Below are 21,470 nucleotides of genomic sequence, written 5' to 3' on the forward strand. Positions count from 1 at the left end.
TAATGTCCAGAGATAGATCGTTCCAGAGCCTAGGGGCTATAGCTGTAAAGGCAGAAGCTGAATGTTATTAAAAGTTTCTAAATCATTGACCAGATTGTTAGGATTGTCTGTGATTGAGACTCTTTTGGAAGATTTAAGAGCCGCTTTTAGTAGTAAAATGCTTTGGAATGACTCTCCCACTGAAAAGACTGACACGCCCATTCTTTTTAAGAGTTTCTCCAAAATTGGCAGGCCAGGAGCTACTTTTAGCATTAAGATGTTTTGAGAATACAGCCCCTGATCTCTGACCACTGAGGTCTCTTTTCCCACAGGAGAGAAAGGGTCAGCAGGCACGACGAAGGGCACCCCTGGTGATCCGGGCCCTAGCGGGGAGATGGGCGTATCAGGCTATCACGGGCCACCAGGTGAGCTCTACTGTGTGAGTCTGTAGGTACCCTAAGGGTGATGCTTACAGAGGGTCCTGGTATCACTGCCAAAATCCATGTTACTTAGATGACACATCTTGTTTGCATATTTTTCTTTTAAATCTGGTATACACTGTAAAAAATAGGAAATATACAGACCCTGAAAAAGAGTGACAGCACCTGCATGAGGAAGCTTTAAAAGCCTCCTTCTAATCCCCGATGGCTGTGTTTTTTTAGGTGATCCTGGCCCCCTGGGATTCAGAGGTATGCCTGGGGTTTTTGGTAAGAAGGGCGACAGCGGTCCTGTCCAGCCGGGTCCCCCTGGAGTCACAGGGGACAAAGGTGAGAGGGCTTTTGCACCTGTGTTGTATCAATACTGCTTGATCAACACAGGTAAATAGCCATCATTTCTCTCTCCTTCCGTAGGTGACAAAGGCCCGCCAGGGATGCCAGGAGCTGTGAGTGTGGGTCCCCCGGGAAGAAAAGGGCCAATCGGAGCCCGTGGGATCCCAGGGCCAAAGGTCAGGACCAGCTGCTATCTTACACTAGCTGTTCTCAGAAAAGCAGAGACTTGCTGATTCCTGACTGAGTGATTTGTGGGCACCGTCTGTTCTCAGGGTGAAATTAGATTTGGGAACCCTGGGCCAACAGGCAGGCAAGGGTCCCCAGGGGAAGAAGGTGCCCTTGGGCCTTCAGGCAACAGGGGGCAACCGGGTCTGCCTGGACCTCCTGGACCCCCTGGGGCAGAGGGACCTGCTGGGGAAAAAGGTACCGCCTCACTCGTACAAACCTGTAGGCACACACTCAGATACACTTGTGTCACAGAAGCATACACACACTTATGTGCAAATGCAGACATCCGCACACATTCTTCATTTCTGTGGCCCCTGTATGTGTTCATTTCTGTGGCCCTTTGTGTTTTGTTCCCAGGTTCCCCAGGTCTTGCGGGTCAGTTGGGTCCACCAGGTGATGCCGGGACCTGTGAACGCAGCTGTAAAGGCTCAAAGGGTCCACTGGGCCAGAAAGGCCGCAAGGGTGGCACTGGTGTGTGAACACAACCCGTCCATATCATTTACAGTCCTACATTCATCCCCACCTGATTACAGTGAGAACATTAATGTGATGTTTAACATCACAATGAGTGCTGTTTTATAGCATTTTGTCTGTCTATGGACTTTAAGGATCTATTTAAATAATATTATTTTTTGACAACAAAGGCCCATCCACACCAAGAACTGTTTTATCCTTCATGGAGCTGGAAAAAATACTTTCCCAATGATATTGTTCATCACTGTCGTTATGGTTGTGGGCCTTAATTCCCTTCCTCTACACTATGTTACATCACTATGTGTTGCAGGGGCTCTATAATTCGAATGATCTGAATCCAGTATCTCTCCCTCTGTTCTTTTACTCTTCTTTACATGAAATGTACAAAGAATTTGACAGTCAATTCTCTTTCTCCCCAATCTCTCTCCTTCTCTCTCTCACTCTCTCTCCCCCTCTCTCAGGTCTCAAAGGGCCAAAAGGAAGGAAGGGGGACGCGGGTGAGCCAGGGCTGGGCTTTGAAGGCATGGTAGGCAGGATGGGACCTCCAGGGAGTAATGGAACTGATGGAACAGCAGGGCCTGCGGGACTAAAGGGCTTCAGAGGACAAGATGGCTTCCCTGGAGCATCAGGTAAAACTCCTGGACACAAAGATAGACAGATAGATAGATACAGCGCTTTTCTATACACTGAAAGCGCATACAGTGATGAGGGGGAAACTCGCCTGAACCACCACCAATGTATAGCACCCACCTGGGTGATGCACAGCTGCCATTTTGGGCCAGAACAGTCACCAAACACCAGCTGAGGTGGAGAGGGAGAGAACAATGTTTTTACCAATTAAATTGGGATGATTAGGTGACAGGTGGACAGAGCCAGGGTTGGGAATTTAGCCAGGACACCGGGGAACCCCCTACACTTTGCAAAGAGTGTCATGGGATCTTTAACGATCACAGGGAGTCAGGACCTTGGTTTAACATCTCATCTGAAGGACGGCGTCTAATACAGCACAGTGTCCCCATCACTACACTGGGGCATCAGGGATATTTTGAGAGACGATCGCCCCCTACTGGCCTACCAACACCACTTCCAGCAGCAACTTAGTTTTCCCAGGAGGTCTCCCATCCAAGTACTAACCGAGCCCACACCTGCTTAGCTTCAGCCATTTGGCAGGAGCTGTATGATGGTATGGCTGCTGGCTAAAACAAGAAAACCACCGCAGCATAAATCAGCCGAGGAAAGCATAATTTTAACAGCTAACAGCTTTTGTATTGAGCGAGCTTCCATACGGGCTCTGACACTGCAAGAGCGGTCAGCACGTCCCTGTAAAGCTATCAGTGAAGAAACCATTGACTGTGGATGGCTATGCGACAGTGCCAGTAACTGGACTGTGTCCCCTCTCTTCCCTGCAGGCCCTAGGGGAGAGCCAGGCATCCCAGGGCCCTTTGGCCCGCCTGGGCCGATTGGCCCCCCAGGAATCAAAGGCCGAGCTGGCTGCAAAGGTTTGACTCCCTCCCCCACCCCCCGCCCCGCTCCAACAGATAAGCACACACTCAAACACACAGATGCCCAATCGCCCATTCTGAGACAAAGTTGAAAGAGGGTGAAGAGGATGATGGTCATTTTGTTTTTTTGAAAGGGTCCATGGGTACTGATGGATCGAACGGTGAGAATGGTTTCAAAGGACCTGTGGGGGAGCCAGGATGCCAAGGCGATAAAGGACCCACTACTCCCGTCCAGGTCAAAGGCCCTCCAGGGCATTCTGGGCCACCAGGTATGAACATCTGCCTTCTCACTGAACAATGTACATACGATACGAGTTGCACACATCTCTGAGATATATCTGTGTGCTTTAGATATTGTTAATTGTGCTTTGTGTTTGTCCGGCTGTTGAAGTGCTGTTCTCTGGTAGGTCCACAGGGGCCCACAGGCACTGACGGGGATCCAGGAGACCAAGGACTTGATGGGTCTTATGGAAAAAATGGGGTCACAGGAAGTTCTGGTCCACCAGGTGATCCCCATCTACATTCACATTCTCCCAACACCCTCTCCTAACCCTGGTTCCTCTACCCATCTGCACCCTTTTGTACATTACATTACATAATTGACATTTGGCAGACGCTCTTATCCAGAGCGATGTACAGTTGAGTAGACTAAGCAGGAGACAATCCTCCCCTGGAGCAATGCAGGGTTAAGGGTCCTTGCTCAAGGGCCCAATGGCTGTGCGGATCTTATTGTGGCTACACTGGGATTCAAACCCCCAACCTTGCCTGTCCCAGTCATTTACCTTGACCACTACGCTACAGGTCGCCCTACCCACGTACATCACCCAGCACCCACCTACACCATCTTGTAACCCACCTACATCACCCTGTAACCTACCTACACCACCGTGGATGCACCTGCACCACACTGTAACTCACAAGCACCACCCTGTATTCACCTACACCATCTTCAAGCCCACCTACACCACCCTGTAACCCACATACACCACTCGACTGTACTGCCCTTCCGCCAGCCTTTTACCATTGTACGTTTAACAGATTAGCACAGTGCTATGTGTTGCCCTTCCTGTTTGCTTACATTTTACATTTACATTTTTGTCATTTGGCAGACGCTTTTAATCCAAAGCGACTTACAAGTGCATAGGTTCTACCACAAGTCAAAGCATCACATCCATAACTAGGAAAATACACATGGAATGCTGTTCTAAACATATAGTCGTCATCATAAGTGCAATATTATTATTATTATTATTATTTTTTGGGGGGGTTAGACAAGGATAGGGATATCAGAAAGGAGGGGCGGGGGAAATCAGGAGGAAGGACTAAGGTAGAGTTTGAAAAGGTGTGTTTTGAGTCTGCGTCGAAATAGGGGGAGGGATTCTGCTGTCCTGACAGTGGTAGGCAAGTCATTCCACCACTGAGGAACCAGAACGGAAAACAGGCGTGAACGTGCAGCTCGACCGCCAGGTGCACGTAGAGAGGGAACCATAAGGCGACCAGAGCTGGCAGACTGGAGTGGTCTAGCTGGGGAGTAGGGAGTGATCAAGGATTGTATGTAATTATATGCTTATATGAACAGTCCAGTGTACAGCAGTACAGACTGGCATTAACTCTGCTCTCTCTTAGGGCCTCATGGTGATCCAGGTCCTGATGGAATCCCTGGAGGTTCGGGTTTCCCTGGTAGCCCTGGCTGCCAAGGCACCAATGGCTTTCCTGGTAAACATTAATCTCTCTCTCTCTCTTTCTCGCCACTAAGTATAGGCACACGCACAGTAAATACATTCACTCACACGTACACTCACCGAGCACTTTTTTATGTATTTATTTGACAATTTTTTTTTCTGTCGCTGTAGCCTATCCACTTAGCGATTCGCTGTGTAGTGTGTTCAGAGATGCTCATCTGCATACCACTGTGTGGTTATTTGCATTACTGTCACCTTCCTGTCAGCTTTGGCCAGTCTGGCCCTTCTCCTCTGACATCTCTCATTAACATCGCATTTTGGCCCGCAGAACTGCTGCTCACTGGATGTTTTTTGTTTTTCATGCCATTCTCTACAAACTTTAGAGACTGTTGTGCGTGAAAATCCCAGGAGATCAGCAGTTTCTGAGATACTCAAACCACCCTGTCTGGCACCAATAATCATTCCATGGTCAAAGTCACTTAGATCACATTTCTTCACCATTCTGACATTTGGTCTGAAAAACAGCTGAACCTCTGGGTCAGGTCTACCCAATAAAGTGCTCAGTGTGTATGTAATGCATACACACAGTACAAGGAAAGTCTTCATACACTATTTTTGAGATGCATGCATAAGTTGTAAATTCCTAAGTGACCTTTTTAAAACTGCAGTGTTTAATGCTCAATGTTGAATTCTTCCAGGTCCGAAAGGAGAGAAGGGGGCTGATGGCTGTCCTGGGAAACCTGGGCCAAGTGGAAAGCCAGGCCAAAATGGAGCCCCAGGGCAGAAAGGTGAACCAAAATTTGGGCATGGTCCCAAAGGACGGCCTGGAGAAAAGGTACAAACTGTCATCCACTACATTTACCATTAACTAATCCACTCCTATGTCCCATTATACTGTTGAATTATATAAGATAAATAACATACAGCATTTTACAGTCATACAATACTGACCTTATATCAACCTCCCATGTACAGTTACAGTGACTAGACAGAGAAAAAAGAAAAAATGGAAAGATTGAGAAACAATCCAAGTGTCTTAATCAAGTTATGTTTACTCCTATTTAAAATAAATAAATAAAAATGCTTACATGACCACTTCCATAGTCCAAGTATATAATCAGAATTATCAGTACACATATAAACATAGTCAATTATGAAAATAAGTCCCCTAAACCCAAGATTGTGGAGTTTTTTCCCCTCCAAGAACAGAGCAGGGGAATCAATAGTTTTTTTCTTTTTAATCGACAGTGAAAAAAAAAAATCTATGGGGAATTCAGCCTGTGTGGGAAATTAAACCCAACGGGCATGCATTAACCAGTTTATTTTCTGCAACTCTGCTTACTATGCATGTTTTACCACCAACTCTCATTTGATAAAAAAAAACAGAAAAAGAATGTGTGAATAAATTCAGTTATTAGGACTACACATTTTTCAGGACATGTCCTCTTGTCACGCCTATATTTGTCAGTTGAAATGCAAAATGTATTAGTCATCACCGCTGGTGATTTCCGTCACTCTAGCTCCTTTGCCGCTACCATCAAAACAGGTTGTTGGCGAAAATGTATCATCACCTTTTTTGTCAGCGAAATGTTTTGCGGTTACTCTACAATTATGACCTGAGCTGGAGAGATTTTACACAGACAAGCAACTTTTTAATGAATGTGGGGGAAGTAGAATATATGCTCCTAATTCCTCCTATGCGAGGCAGTCAGAAAAGCATAGATAAGCATTAAAGAATGCGTATAAAGGGGGTGTATCTGCTGCTCGGGTGTGGATGAAATTCCTGGTTTGGAATCTATGGCTAGGGGCACATGCACTGGGATCAGCTGTCTGTCAGATCGTCTGATCTATAGCTGCTTCAAAGCAATGCGGCGACCTCTGGAAATACGCTGAGGAAATTGTGCTTAGTGGTGTTCAGCAGGTTGCTATGCGTATGGCAGAGGGTAATAGTGGTGTTCAGCAGCTTGCTATGCGTATGGCAGAGGGTAATAGTGGTGTTCAGCAGCTTGCTATGCGTATGGCAGAGGGTAATAGTGGTCAGCAGGTTGCTATGCGTATGGCAGAGGATAATAGTGGTGTTCAGCAGCTTGCTATGCGTATGGCAGAGGGTAATAGTGGTGTTCAGCAGCTTGCTATGCGTATGGCAGAGGGTAATAGTGGTCAGCAGGTTGCTATGCGTATGGCAGAGGATAATAGTGGTGTTCAGCAGGTTGCTATGCGTATGCAGAGGGTAATAGTGGTCAGGAGGTTGCTATGCGTATGGCAGAGGGTAATAGTGGTGTTCAGCAGGTTGCTATGCTTATGGCAGAGGGTAATAGTGGTGTTCAGGAGGTTGCTATGTGTATGGCAGAGGGTAATAGTGGTCAGCAGGTTGCTATGCGTATGGCAGAGGGTAATAGTGGTGTTCAGCAGGTTGCTATACATATCCCAGAGGGTAATAGAGGCATTCAGCAGGTCACTATGTGTATTTGTTGACTAATTTCTTGTAATTCAATTGTAAAAAAAAAATGTGTTTATTCATTATCAAATGTTTTTTGTGATATTTACATTTATAAGTTACTGAACATTTACTTTAATTGAGCTGTAAGTTTAAATACAGCACTGTCCATAAGTATTTGGACAGTGATACTATAAAAAGGGCTGCAATAATAATAATAATAATAATATCTTCAAATTAAGCTGTACTATTCATATTCATTGTTTTCATATTCATATTCATGCATATATATTTTTTGAAATCCACATCAAATCCATGTGTGTGTTGCCTTACAGAGCCAAAAAGCAAAAATTGTGTCACTGTCAATATACTTACAGACTGCACTGAAAGAGACATAAATCCCTCTTTCCCTGTCTTTCATCCTTCTTCCCCTCTGCCCCCTGTCTCACTGTGGTGTCCCATGCATAGGGTACACCAGGCACCCCAGGGCGAATAGGAGAGAAGGGGCACAGAGGTGTTTTGGGTGGCATGGGACCTAAGGGTTACCTTGGTGCTCCTGGAACCAAAGGAGACCCGGGATTCCCAGGGTATCCAGGTATTTCTGCCATCTTCTTTTGTGAGAGAATAACGTATATATCCAATAGTAAGCAGCCCCAAAGAGAATCACTGGACTCTTCTTTTGTTTCAGGACTCCCAGGGCCTCTGGGGGGCAAGGGCTCTGATGGGCCCCGAGGAATCCCTGGCGCTCCTGGCTCCACAGGCCCTCCAGGTAAGATTAATGGTAAATGGTAAAGGGTTGGAATTTATATAGCACATTTATCCAATGCGCTGTGCAACTGAAGCGTATCATTCACCCATTCATGCACACGCAGCATTTGGGGGTTAGGTGTCTTGCTCATGTTTTTGAAGGTGCAGAGAGAAAGTGTGAGTAGTTCTACAGCTATCCCTGAGATTAGGGATAAAGTGTGGCTGGATTAATCAAGACATCCAAGTTCTGGAGAGATATAGCAAACTCAATAGGCCAATCTCACCCAATCTCAATGCCATTTTGTAGGTCTACGACAATGGCAACAGGCTCGCCAACTACTGATTTTAGTATTGCTCCATTGCACCATTTCTGTGTTATGGATAGCCTTGATAATCTTTGCGCACATTTAAACATGATGACTACAATTAAATATCCCGACACATGACCACTCCTTCTGTGGGCAAATCAGAAATATACATGGTTTTTTTTTCTCATTTCATGACTGTACATTTAATAAAATTTGAATGAGACCTCGAAATTCAAAATTTTGCTGATGAATTGTCCATAGACTTTAACATGGCGAGATCCAATGCTAAAATGAATTAGGCAAATTGAAAGTTCTAAATGAAATGGTGCTCAGATATGTAAAATTGCCAATACGCTTTACTGTACACTACTTGTGACTTGTGAAGATGGTGAATTTTGGATCTTAAACAATCTGCCCAGTGGTGAGCATGTTGTTTGATGTACAGTAGGCATTGTATATGGCTGTAGCATGTTGTCAGAGATCTGTGCTGATACCTTGATGGAGAGCAGGCTGATGATATTAGAGCTGATGAATTCCTGTCTTTTGAGGTTTTCAGCAAATGCAAACATTTCACTTAAAATATAGATTTTTGTGATGAATTACTATTTATATTAGGTGGGACTGCTCACCCGAAGCTTGACTGTGCACAGTGTGACCTGTGTTAACTGCTGTCTCGCAAATGTGTTGATGGATATACTGTATTTGTCACATATACGTAATTACATTGAGAAGGATAAAAGGAGCCGTGTCTCTGGCAGCTCACAGATGCAGCTCACAGAGCTCATTCCTTCTGCTCCCAGTGACGTGATTTTCTATTGATGAGTGACTGAGTCCTTCACTGGTGCAGGAAACACAGGTAGTGCTGGAGCTCCTGGCCAGCCTGGCAGCAAGGGAAACCAAGGCCGGGATGGGATCCCAGGCCATGTGGGAGAGAAGGGATGCATGGGGGGTGAGTGGGACAAACACACACACACACACACACACACACACACACAAACACACACGCACACATACATTTACATTACATTACATTATTGGCATTTGGCAGACGCTCTTATCCAGAGCGACGTACAGTTGATTAGACTAAGCAGGAAACAATCCTCCCCTGGAGCAGTGCAGGGTTAAGTGCCTTGCTCAAGGGCCCAACGGCTGTGCAGATCTTATTTGGCTAAACTGGGATTAGAACCACCGACCTTGCGTGTCCCAGTCATTTACCTTAACCACTATGCTACAGGCCGCCCCATGCTACAGGCCGCCCCATATGCGCACGCGCACACACACACACACACACACACACACACACACACACACACACACACACACACACACACACACACACACACACACACACACACACACACACACACACACACACACATATGCACACATACGCACACAAACACACACACACACGCACGCACATGCACACACACACATACACATACGCACAGACACACACACATACACATACGTACACACACACATACAAACTGAGGTCTGCTGTCTCAAATGATCATGTTTGTGCTCTACCTCCATCAGCAACAACAATAGGGGAGCCAGGCAAAAAAGGGTCAAAGGGCGCAACAGGTAAGACCCCATTCATGTCTCTGACCTCATTCACATGGGCACAGCTTAAAGCAGAGAGATAATAATAATCACAATAATAATAATAATAATAATAATAATAATCACAATAATAATAATGAATACTTTTCCACAGGTGTGAGAGGAGAGCCTGGAGATCCTGGCCCCTTTGGGCCCCCTGGTCCCAGAGGTCCCCTGGGAGACAAAGGGCGCTGTGGCCCCCCGGGGCCCCTTGGCAGCCCTGGCCTTCAGGGGAAAGACGGGATGTGCATTAGCGGGAGTAAAGGAGACCGTGGGCGGATGGGCAGTGTGGGGAGACCAGGTGAACAGGCCTGTCAATAACACACAGTCTCGTTCCACTCCCTCTGCCTTTCCTGCCCCTGCTTACCGCTAGCGCTCATGACCTGTCATGTACCCATCCTCTCACACTGTGTCTCTGCCTGTCCCGCTCCATCTTACTCGTCCGTGCCTCTTGCTTTATTTACCTGTCTATGCTTTCATTCTGTCTCTACTTTATTACATTGCATTACAGTTATTTTGCTGACGCTTTTATCCAAAGGGGCCTTACCGTTGATTAGACTAAGCAGGGGCCAATCTCCCCTGGAGCAATGTCGGGTTAAGGGCCTTGCTCAAGGGCCCAACAGTGGCGCTGCTCTTATTGTAGCTGCACTGGGACTTGAACCACCGACCTTCCAGGTCCCAGCGAAGTACCTTAGCTACTGTTTTGTAAAAAGATCTGCCAACCCTTATATACTTCTCTGAGCCTCTGTCAAAATGTTGTTTTCCTGGCATTGATATTAATGTGGTTACCCCCCACCCCCCCTCCCTCCTTTAGGGCTGAAAGGCCCCCAAGGCCCCCCAGGACCCCCAGGGACAGGGGGGAAAGGAGATAAGGGGGATCCAGGTGCCCCGGGGCTGAGGGGGGTGCCTGGTGAACGAGGGGACTCTGGTGACCCTGGGACGCATGTGAGTGACACCTTGACCTGAGAGAGCAGCCCCACTATCCACACTGTCCTTTTAAAACAGCACAATGCACACTCCCCCAGACACCAGGCAAGGCCATTCTTCTTCATTTGTTCATTGAAAAGTATTCATATCCTAGGTTAATATGTTGTGACTCACTGCATATTTTGCTTTGCAAGGATGTGAGAGGCCCCTTGTGTTGCTCCTTCCGTTGTTGCGCATGTTCCTTGCTGAGAGGAAGAGTCTTGAAGCATCACTCACGTTGGTGTGTTAGTTCACAGGTTCATCCACTCATTTCCTCATTGGCGTCTGCACTGCTTAACGCTGGTTGTGCTGCTGCCACTGTGCACAGGGGGAAGATAGGAAAAATGGACGCAAAGGGGCCAAAGGTGAATCTGGGACTTTAGGGGTAACAGGACCACAAGGTATTGATATTTTTTACATTTCCAAAACCACTTTCAAGACCATTGATGTTATGTTCATTATGTTAAAGTAACATTACAACAATTCTCACTATTGCAACACCCCAACCATATGTCAGATGAATATACTGTATAAATGCAACACCCTAACCATATGTCACATTAATATACTGTATATATGCCATACCCTAACCATATGTCATAGGAATAGACTGTATATATACCATACCCTAACCATATGTCACAGGAATAGACTGTATATATACCATATCCTCACCATATGTCACAGGAATAGACTGTATATATATCATACCCTAACCATATGTCACAGGAATAGACTGTATATATACCATACCCTAACCATATGTCACAGGAATAGACTGTATATATACCATACCCTAACCATATGTCACAGGAATAGACTGTATATATACCATACCCTAACCATATGTCACAGGAATAGACTGTATATATACCATACCCTAACCATATGTCACATTAATATACTGTATATATACCATACCCTAACCATATGTCACAGGAATAGACTGTATATATACCATACCCTAACCATATGTCACAGGAATAGACTGTATATATACCATACCCTAACCATATGTCATAGGAATAGACTGTATATATACCATACCCTAACCATATGTCACAGGAATAGACTGTATATATACCATATCCTCACCATATGTCACAGGAATAGACTGTATATATAACATACCCTAACCATATGTCACAGGAATAGACTGTATATATACCATACCCTAACCATATGTCACAGGAATAGACTGTATATATACCATACCCTAACCATATGTCACAGGAATAGACTGTATATATACCATACCCTAACCATATGTCACAGGAATAGACTGTATATATACCATACCCTAACCATATGTCATAGGAATAGACTGTATATATGCCATACCCTAACCATATGTCACAGGAATAGGCTGTATATATGCCATACCCTAACCATATGTCACATGAATAGACTGCATGTACAACGCCCTAACTACATGTCACAGGAAGTTGGGCTTTATCAGTATGCCGAGCTCCTCCGGCTGATGCAGAAGGGTGGGTATGAACCTGAAATGAACGAGTGAATAAACGGCCGTCCTTTACTCCAGGTGAGGATGGAGAACGTGGGCCGGGGGGGCCGTGTGGAAATCCTGGGAAAAAGGGGCTTTCAGGCCCCCCAGGTGAGGACTGCTGCTCGTCTGGCTAAATTAACTTACTGATTCAGATATTGCATATCATCATTTATGCTTCCCTCTTGTTTTGCTTTTTAAAAATGGTAATTCACTATTTTCGTCTGGAAAATAAAAACATTTCGAATGCATTTTACTATGCACTCCTGGCTTTTTATATAGAAATGAATTTCCAATGTATTTATCAAACACATTTCTAAATAGTATTTCAAATGTATTTCAAAATGCAATGCAAATATAAATATATATATATATATTTATTCAAGAAATATTGTGATTTTGTTCAAAACATCGTGTGTACGTTATTTCTTTATTTGGATCCACATTGGATCATTCCTTTAAGAGGAGTTGTGTACACAGTTGAAACATGCACACATGCACTCCTGGGCATGTGAAGCAGGTAGCTGAAGTGTAAAGCCAGTTTATAGTTAGGTACTATCGCTGCATTGTCACCAACATTCTATTATTGCGTGACGCTGTCGCCAAGAACGCATCGCCAAAGTGGAGTCATTGTGAGCTCAAGACAAGCTGATGACATTTTGCTAAAGATAATCACAGATGAGAACATTCTATTTTAAGGTTGCCTTGACAAGTGAGCGAGTGATGGGTTCAATGTTCAACACATTTGATGTGTCAGCGATGGGCACAAGGAGGATTCATGTAGCGACGACGTCGAGTGGTTTGTCGCTGTAGTGTACACTAAAAGCCATTACGACCGTCCATCAGATATAATGATCGCTAGTGGCAACATCATACACATCGCCTGAACCTGCTGAGGTAGGTTATTGCCTTTCAGGAGCGGTTGGGTTCCTGCTCTCTGACTCTTGTCTTTCACACCAGGACCAGCGGGTAGCCCTTTCTTTGTGGAGGTTGTCATCATCCCAGGGGACCCGGGTGACCCAGGGCCTGAAGGGCTGCCTGGGGAACGGGGCCCCCCAGGGGAGGCAGGCCCAATAGGATTCCCAGGTAGAGTTACGATCTGCATATCAAATTTTTATTACCTCATATAGCACCCATATCTGTACCCTTCTCACCGCTATCCGATGTACTGTATGGAGCTCATACAACTCATACTGTATGCAACTCAACAGATATAAAGGGAAGACATATATTAAAAATACAGTATATTGGTGCAGAGTATGATATAAAATACTTTGGCTAAATGGCTTTAAGTCATCATTGGTTCAAGGAATCAAATGAGCTTCAAACCATCATGCTGTTGCCAGATGTGCAGTAGATACAAAATAATAGTTTCTCCTTCTCAATGGAATTCAGGATAAACAATTATTGACAATATTTAGCAATGACTTAGCCATTTAGCCAACAAATGTGTTCCATACTGTATCCACATAATTTACATCTGAATCTAGTCCCACCCCCAAATTCCTATAAAGATTCATTCAAATGCAAAGAGTTTTAGTCTTGCTTGTAGGACAACCAGAAAATAAGATATCCAGACTCTGATGAGGTTGATAGGTCAGAGACATCAGGATGTCATGGCATGCAAAGGATATGCAACATAAAACTAAACATGACTTTCATTTACATAACATTGCTGTTCCCAAACATTATGGAGGGCACTGTACATGGTATACACATGCAACATGTATGGTAATTATGGTAACGCAATACATTTTCTCAAATGGAATATACAGTAATATAAATGCAATTTCTTTCTTTCTCAAAATACTTAAGTTTACAGTATATATTTGAAATATAATTCCTTCCGGTATGTAATCCTTAATCATGCCACATTCCTTTCTGACTGGGTGATGCGTGCACTTTTTAAATTGCTGACTCATGACCCTTCTGTGGCAGGACCCCAGGGTCCTAAAGGTCCCTCTGGCCCAAAAGGGGATCATGGCCCCCCAGGGCACCTGGGACCGAAGGGTGACAGAGGGTACTCAGGACAGCTAGGTGTGAACACAGCCCCCCGTATACACACATGAGTGCTTATACTCTGCATGCAGCACGGCTGTGCCCAGTACTCACACTCCACTCCCTGCTCTGTGTTCTATCAGGGCTGAAGGGCTTTTTAGGGCCCACCGGTCGTAAAGGTGTGAAGGGGACCCCAGGTGGCTGGCGCCCAGACGGGAGCGACAGCTTCCTGTTCACCCGGCACAGCCAGGAGCAGCACGTGCCCCAGTGTCCCGCAGGGAGCAGCTTCCTCTACTCCGGCTACTCCCTCATCTACATCAACGGCAACAGCAGAGGCCACGGGCAAGATCTGGGTATTACACACACACACACACACACCCTCATACACTAATACACACTCACACATACACAAGCACACACATGCATACACACACACACACACACAAACATGCACACACTCACACACACACATACACACACCCTCATACACTAATACGCACTCACACATACACAAGCACACACATGCACACACACACAAACAAATAGTGCACACATACACACACACCCACACTCTCACACATACAAACATATAGTGCACACACACACACACCCACACTCTCACACATACAAACATATAGTGCACACACACACACACCCACACTCTCACACATACAAACATATAGTGCACACACACACTCACGCATGCATGCTCATACACTCACTCACTCACACACACACACACACACACCCTCACACACTAATACACACTCACACACACATGCACACATAGACAAACACGCACACACACACACCCTCACACACTTATACACGCTCACACACACATGCACACTCACTCACTGGCATGCTCTCACACACACACACACACACACTCACACATGTACACTCACTCACTCACACACACATGTGCCACACGCAGAAAATCTCACCACAATCCTGAATCTAAACACAAACTTTGTCTGGAGGAATAACCCAATCCAGGAGCATTGAGTCGGGCTGGTCTCTTTCAGGAACTCTGGGAAGCTGCCTGCTGCGTTTCTCCACCATGCCTTTTCTGTACTGCAACCCCGACAACACCTGTCACTACGCCGCCCGCAATGACTACTCCTATTGGCTGTCCACTGAAGAACAGGTGGACGTTGACACGGCTCTCATCCCTGCTGAATCAGTGGAGAGATACATCAGCAGGTACAGCCTTTGAGCAGAACCCGAACTGGGCCAGAACTCATGCAGGGAAGATTGTACCAGGAGGAAAGGGACCTGGCTGGACTGTAAGCCTCAAGAGCTGTGCTGCCCGTCCCTGTTCCTGGAGATCTACCGTCCTGTCCGTTTTCATTTCAACCCTCATTTGGCACACCTGATTCTCCTAATTAGCATCTCCAAAATACTTTTGAATGAGGTCTGTTCGGGAAGAGAAAACTACAGGATGGTGCAGTAGATCTCCAGGAACAGGGTTGGACAGCCCTGCTCCACAGTGTGGACACCTGATGATTTCATTAAACTTTGCCTTTCCCTCTCTATTTCTCTTAGGTGTTCGGTGTGTGAAGCCAGTGCCAATTTAATCCCCATTCACAGCCAGACGAATGAGATTCCTGAATGCCCCTATGGGTGGCAGTCTCTGTGGACAGGATACTCCTTCTTCATGGTAGGAGCTGCTCAATGTGTCTGAAACCCAGACCTAATTGTACTTTAATTTTTTCTAGAAAATAACAAAACAAATCTAATTTATTTCTGGGCAAAGCAAAATTGGTTACACCTAAGATACTGTCCCTCCAGACTCCAGAGTTTTGTGCCCTCCTGTGTAGCAGGAAGCTGAGGCCTAGTCCGGCTGCTTTGTTTCCACAGCAAACAGGCGCGGGGGCTGAGGGCTCTAGCCAGCCACTGTCTTCCCCAGGCTCCTGTCTGGAGAAATTCACCAAAGTCCCTTCGCTGGAGTGCCACGGGCGTGGAACCTGCAACTACTACAGGGGCTCATACAGTTACTGGCTGGCCTCTCTCGACCCCCACGACATGTTCAGGTGAACCATTACTCATACACAGCAGGGATGGCCAACCCTGGTCCTGGGGAACCACAGTGTCTGTTGGTTTCTGTTTCCATCTTACAGTTTTTTACAATCGTTTTCACACTTGTCTCAATACCATGTCCACTTTTTCAAAACTCTTCACACAGTGTGCTTTTGAAACACACACCTGAGCACATCAGTTAACCTTTGGTGCAAAATGCACTTCAACCACCAAAACACTTAATATTTCAACCAAAAGTGACTCATGCTGCCATAACTATAGCATATGCTTTCTCCCATAAGACTACTTTGTCACTAAATGTTCAATGAACTACAAAACACAAACAACTTGGAGCATTACTAAATACATATATTATGTGTTTCCCTTTCCTCTATTTTTGCATCCACAAATATTTGAAGCCAAGCAGCTAAAGAAACTTTTGATCTGTTGGTTTGCCTCTCACAATAGAGATCATGACTGAGTGTGGTAAATTTACAGTAAACTGTAAATGAATGAATGTTTTACTATATTAGAAACACAGAATAACAGTTTTTACTGTGTAATGTAAAACAATATATGATAAAGAACAAATCACAAAAGCAACAGTATTCTTCAGAGGGTTTACAGTATTTTGACGTTTGTTCTCACAGTGCAATATACTGTAATCCAGAAAAGAAAAATACAATACAATCAATTACTCAAAATACATTACAATCAATAACAAATACATCCCAAAAACCAATATTTTCACTATATACAGTAATTCGCACATATATTGTCTGCCTATCAGTATCAAAAGTCTACTGTTGGCCTGGTCCATCCATCCTGTCCTATGGCATTTGGCCATAGATTTTCATCAACATCACTCCGAATGTTATCTCTTGCTATACACCGAGGAAAACATCTATTTGCGTGCCTTACCCAGCCCTGGATGTGTTCCACTGTTATGTCCATACACCCAGCAGCCATTGCATCTAGAAGTGACATCTGTTCATGTGGGTGGTGGTCCAAGGCCTTCACATATACCTTCATAAACTTCATATTGGTACCTGAGTTCCTTGACACCCTCAGAGTTCCTGTCAAGGGGGACAGTGTACAACTGTTTCATCCTGATCCGATGTTTCTGTAGCACTCTTGAAATGGTTGTAGTGCTTACACTCTCAATGTTTGGAAATAAGTTCTTGTCTGCGATTATGTTGTTGCGTATTTCTCTTAGCCTGATGCTGTTGTTGACAATGACCATCCCAACTATTATATCCTTCTGTTGAGGCGTAAACATTCTTCCCCTTCCCCCTGTGTGACTGTGTGAGGTAACCGCTGGGTCCTGTAGTGAGTCAAAGACAAGTGTGCACTGATACATCTGCTTTTTCTGGAGACTTCTCAAATCACAGTACTGCTGTAATATACACATCAATTGAACTCCTTCAGTCAGAATGCTGTAAATACTGTATAGTACCTGTTGGTTTGCCTGAAAATCCTCACTATTGAAGCCACTGTGGATTTAGGCAAGTTTGGTTGAACCCTCAACCTGATTCCCTCAGGGATAGACCATGATTTACCATATGATCAATGACTGTGGCTCTGATTTAATCAGACACAACTGTTCTTGCTCTTCCATGATGTCTTCTTCCTCTACCTCTGGCTCCATCCATTTTCCCCACAAGGCTAAAGAATGCAAATGCCAATCCAAAGGTGGCCCCTTTTGTATATGTGGTAACGGGGCACAAACAACAGACACCTGGGTAGGTTGTTCACTGAAATGACAGCCAGGTGTTTCAACAGTACATATACAGCAGTAATAGTGGAAAAATCTCTTCAGTGACAACTACATCTATATTTACCCTATATACATGCACATTTCAATGCAAGTATGATCACTTTTGTATAGATGGCAACAAGGCTGCAAACAAAAAAAATGAATAAACTGAATAAACTTTATTCTCAAATCAGAATGATCTGTCTTACGTATTTCAAGCATATAGTTTCATATTTCCTTCCACAATGATCAGAATTTTATTGGGTTTTGAACTGAAAGTTAACTGTTTTGAACAGAGTATCTATATGGCTGTATTTGTACAAACATTTGCTGGTAGTGAACACTGACTGAGAGAGGTATTCATGAATTTTGGAAGAAGTGGTGATTGAATGCCTTTAGTATGAAAGCAATGCAAAAATATCCACAGTTTAGTTCACATAGTCTAATGATATGGTGAATGTGTTAAGTGTTTTGAAAAAGTGGACATGGTATTGAGACAAGTGTGAAAACCATTGTAAAAAACTGTAAATACAACAACCACTTAGACCAAAGAGATCAGGTGAGGTGAGTTAACTGTGTAATCGACTGCTTGAATGGATCAATTACACGATGAGTAACAACAAAAGCCAGCAGACCCTGCAACTCTCCAGGATCTGGGTTGGCCACTCCTAACACACAGAGAGACCACTGCCTAATATACACGCAGCGTACAGTAAATGTGTTCAGTGTGTTGGTGTGATGTAAAATGGCGGTATGACCGTGTAACGCCTGTGTTTCCGCAGCCCTCCTGTCCCGCGGTCACAGACGGGGCGTGGCCCAGGGAGCCTCATCAGCCGCTGTCGCGTGTGCATGAAGCAGTGACCACGGCGAAGTGGCCGAACCCCGGAGGGGTCGCCAGACTGACCCGTCCACTGTGGACGGCAGACTTTACCCACGGTGCTTACCGCGAGTGAGGCGCATCACTACCCGCGCCCTTTCGGGTTTCCTACAGTATTGTTTTGTCGCTGATCCTTTCTCAGTCTTTACAGATGGCCACAATCCTTTTCTTTTCAATGAACATTTCCGGCGGTTGTTTAATTTCGCGACGTAATCTTGAAACGAGCAAAACAAACGTGGTGCTAACTGATTTTTATTTTTAAACAGATCTTTGGGCCAGCTATTCAAAAACAGTGTTAAATCAACAATCAACTAAGACTACTTATGTAAAAGGTGTAATTTTCCATTGTTTTGTTTGTTTGTCTTGTTTTGTTGCAGTCAGCAACACACATATCACAGAACACAATCAACTCATGACCTGATCAAATTCTATTTTAATTTTCAGTTTTTGTAGTAGCAATCTACACCGAAATTAGCTTGATGTGTTCCTGTAAGTTATAAAATGTAATGTAGCTAGAATTTAAAAATCATTCCAATCTCAGCTAACTGGTCATCCAATTTATCATTGTGATTACAATTAAGTCTTTCCCCAGCATCTCATAGACATGACTGAAAAAGGCTTTATCAATTAACTATGGGACCCTGAGGCAAGGGAAACATGGATCTGTCTTCCAGCCTATTTTAAGTAACACCATCATTTCTGTAATCTTACGTGCATTACATGTCAAGCAGGGCAGTGTTTTGTGCTCTGGGTGCTTGTGTTGCCGCCTGCAACAGTAAAAATACCTTTTTTTGTATGCTTTTGACTGAATTGTCCTTTAAAACAAATTACAAGGACCGTAGGCTGACTCTTCCTGTTAAGGCACTCTTCCAGAATGTGAATGGGCCCCACAGTCTGGTACAGAGCAGTGCAGGAGGGGGTCGGGGGGACATGGGACATCATGGCCGATGGACAGGCAGACGGACGGACGGACAGGTTCAGGTGGCCAGGATGACCCTCACGTGGGGGAACAGTCTGCTGGCTGAAGCGGCACAGGGAGCGTCTCCTGACTGATGTCTGTAGACTGCAGTGCGAAAAGCAGCTTTGCATCATGGGTGTTGGCTGGACTGATGTGTCTGGCGGTGAATATGATTGGATGGTCGTTACTGTGACGTAGAAAGCCACATCCACAGATAATGTCTTCAAGTGGTCACAGCCACTTAAGTGTTAAATCATTTATTTTCCAGATTGTACCTTGTAACAAATACATCAACACATAGTAAATCTTAAAATAATTACAATAAATAACAGAAGGAGAAGGCACTGTACTTAATATATCAATCATAATCCTATTTAATTGATTTGTTCTGGAATGGATTGGGTTGTAGTAATTTTGGCACAAATGTTTTAAATGCACGAGGTACTTAGTTCCAAATGATTTGTTTGACATTTTCAGCAACCATTTTCAATATCCACCCCCACCACACTTACCAACCTGCGCCCCCACAAAAAACCGAACCTCTTCACTACAAATCTCGGATAACTTTACAGCACACAGCCCAAACAGCTTAGCTTTTACCCTAATCACTATTGTAAACTTTTTCATCATTCTGTTTCAACTACTTTTTTGACTAGCATCTACTGTATATTAGACAACACACACATCAATTACCAATTTATTGTATAATTATATATTTTTTTATTAAATGGAACTGTAATTTTTGTTACTGTTATGTCATTATGAGGTCATGAAAGCATGGTCAGTACGGATCCTATGAGTGTAACACATTTGAATGTCTGTCTTGCAAAAGAGACAGTAAGAGGCTTTGCTCCAGTTAGCAGCAGCCTTCTCCTGCTGTTCACAGCATGGCCACAGGGTGGCAGCACAGAGCTGTGCGTGTCCTTCAGCATTGCAAAGCCAGCGTCTCGCGCTGATAGGCCACACAGCCCAGTGTCACACATTAACGGGCCAGGGCTTTGCTCTCACAGGAGCTAAAGGTCACTGAGATATTCTGTTTGGACCCCAACCTCCTCAGCACATCATTGGCTTGACTCCTGAACACCCACCCACCCTCACATAGTACACGCTCCATTCATACGTTATGGGTTAATCAACACGCACCAGTCTCATCTTCCACTTCTTAGATTGATCCAGCAGTGTCAACCTTTATTTGTTAACTCTGTATGGAGCCAGTAAAAGTTAAAGGCTGGGTTTGCAGGGTTGTGTTATATCACATTCCGTGTTATAGTTCCAAAGAGTGGACCGTCATGTTGTAGTTACTCAGAGAGCACTGCCATGTTATAGCGACAGAGAGAGGACTGCTATTTCACCTTGGAAAGCCATTAAAGGAATAAAGACCTTCAAATAAACACTGCAATCCTGTGATGTCATTAGATATGTTCTCCGCGGTTTTTTCCCTGAGTGGTTTATAGAGCAGACATTTCTCCGTTGTGTGTGTTTTAGATTAACGGAGAGTGCCGAGTCTACGCAGAGTGATAGTTTTATTATGTGGCTCTTTCATGAAGTCAATATTACCAAGCCCTACTCTGGCTTTGTGAGTAAATAACCGAACTCCGAGGGCCTCTTAAGCGAACGGGGCAGGAACAGGACATGCCACCATCGCTGTGGAAACATG

General features: G+C 44.6%; 2 protein-coding genes across 2 annotated transcripts in view; both read left to right on the forward strand.

Annotated features, from left to right (window-relative positions):
• col4a3 (collagen, type IV, alpha 3) overlaps positions 1-21,204 on the forward strand; it is a 47,351-nt gene extending 26,147 nt beyond the window's left edge. Inside the window, exons 27-52 of the mRNA XM_061217383.1 lie at positions 312-404; positions 642-746; positions 831-925; positions 1,022-1,172; positions 1,335-1,448; positions 1,913-2,080; positions 2,861-2,950; positions 3,088-3,222; positions 3,361-3,459; positions 4,580-4,669; positions 5,334-5,470; positions 7,541-7,667; positions 7,761-7,841; positions 8,975-9,076; positions 9,667-9,714; positions 9,848-10,033; positions 10,547-10,677; positions 11,027-11,099; positions 12,242-12,313; positions 13,163-13,288; positions 14,141-14,239; positions 14,344-14,553; positions 15,229-15,406; positions 15,749-15,863; positions 16,064-16,236; positions 18,761-21,204. Of these exons, the coding sequence (XP_061073367.1) occupies positions 312-404; positions 642-746; positions 831-925; positions 1,022-1,172; positions 1,335-1,448; positions 1,913-2,080; positions 2,861-2,950; positions 3,088-3,222; positions 3,361-3,459; positions 4,580-4,669; positions 5,334-5,470; positions 7,541-7,667; positions 7,761-7,841; positions 8,975-9,076; positions 9,667-9,714; positions 9,848-10,033; positions 10,547-10,677; positions 11,027-11,099; positions 12,242-12,313; positions 13,163-13,288; positions 14,141-14,239; positions 14,344-14,553; positions 15,229-15,406; positions 15,749-15,863; positions 16,064-16,236; positions 18,761-18,839 (3,077 nt within the window). The 3' untranslated portion in view covers positions 18,840-21,204. The remainder of the gene's footprint in view (positions 1-311; positions 405-641; positions 747-830; positions 926-1,021; positions 1,173-1,334; positions 1,449-1,912; positions 2,081-2,860; positions 2,951-3,087; positions 3,223-3,360; positions 3,460-4,579; positions 4,670-5,333; positions 5,471-7,540; positions 7,668-7,760; positions 7,842-8,974; positions 9,077-9,666; positions 9,715-9,847; positions 10,034-10,546; positions 10,678-11,026; positions 11,100-12,241; positions 12,314-13,162; positions 13,289-14,140; positions 14,240-14,343; positions 14,554-15,228; positions 15,407-15,748; positions 15,864-16,063; positions 16,237-18,760) is intronic.
• A 124-nt stretch (positions 21,205-21,328) lies between these two features.
• LOC133108017 (somatostatin-2-like) overlaps positions 21,329-21,470 on the forward strand; it is a 2,195-nt gene continuing 2,053 nt past the window's right edge. The window contains exon 1 of the mRNA XM_061217421.1: positions 21,329-21,470. This exon is cut by the window's right edge and continues 259 nt beyond it. The gene's annotated coding sequence lies outside the window, so the exon portion shown is untranslated.

Source organism: Conger conger, chromosome 13, assembly GCF_963514075.1.
Source record: "Conger conger chromosome 13, fConCon1.1, whole genome shotgun sequence".
Classification (NCBI taxonomy): Eukaryota; Metazoa; Chordata; class Actinopteri; order Anguilliformes; family Congridae; genus Conger; species Conger conger.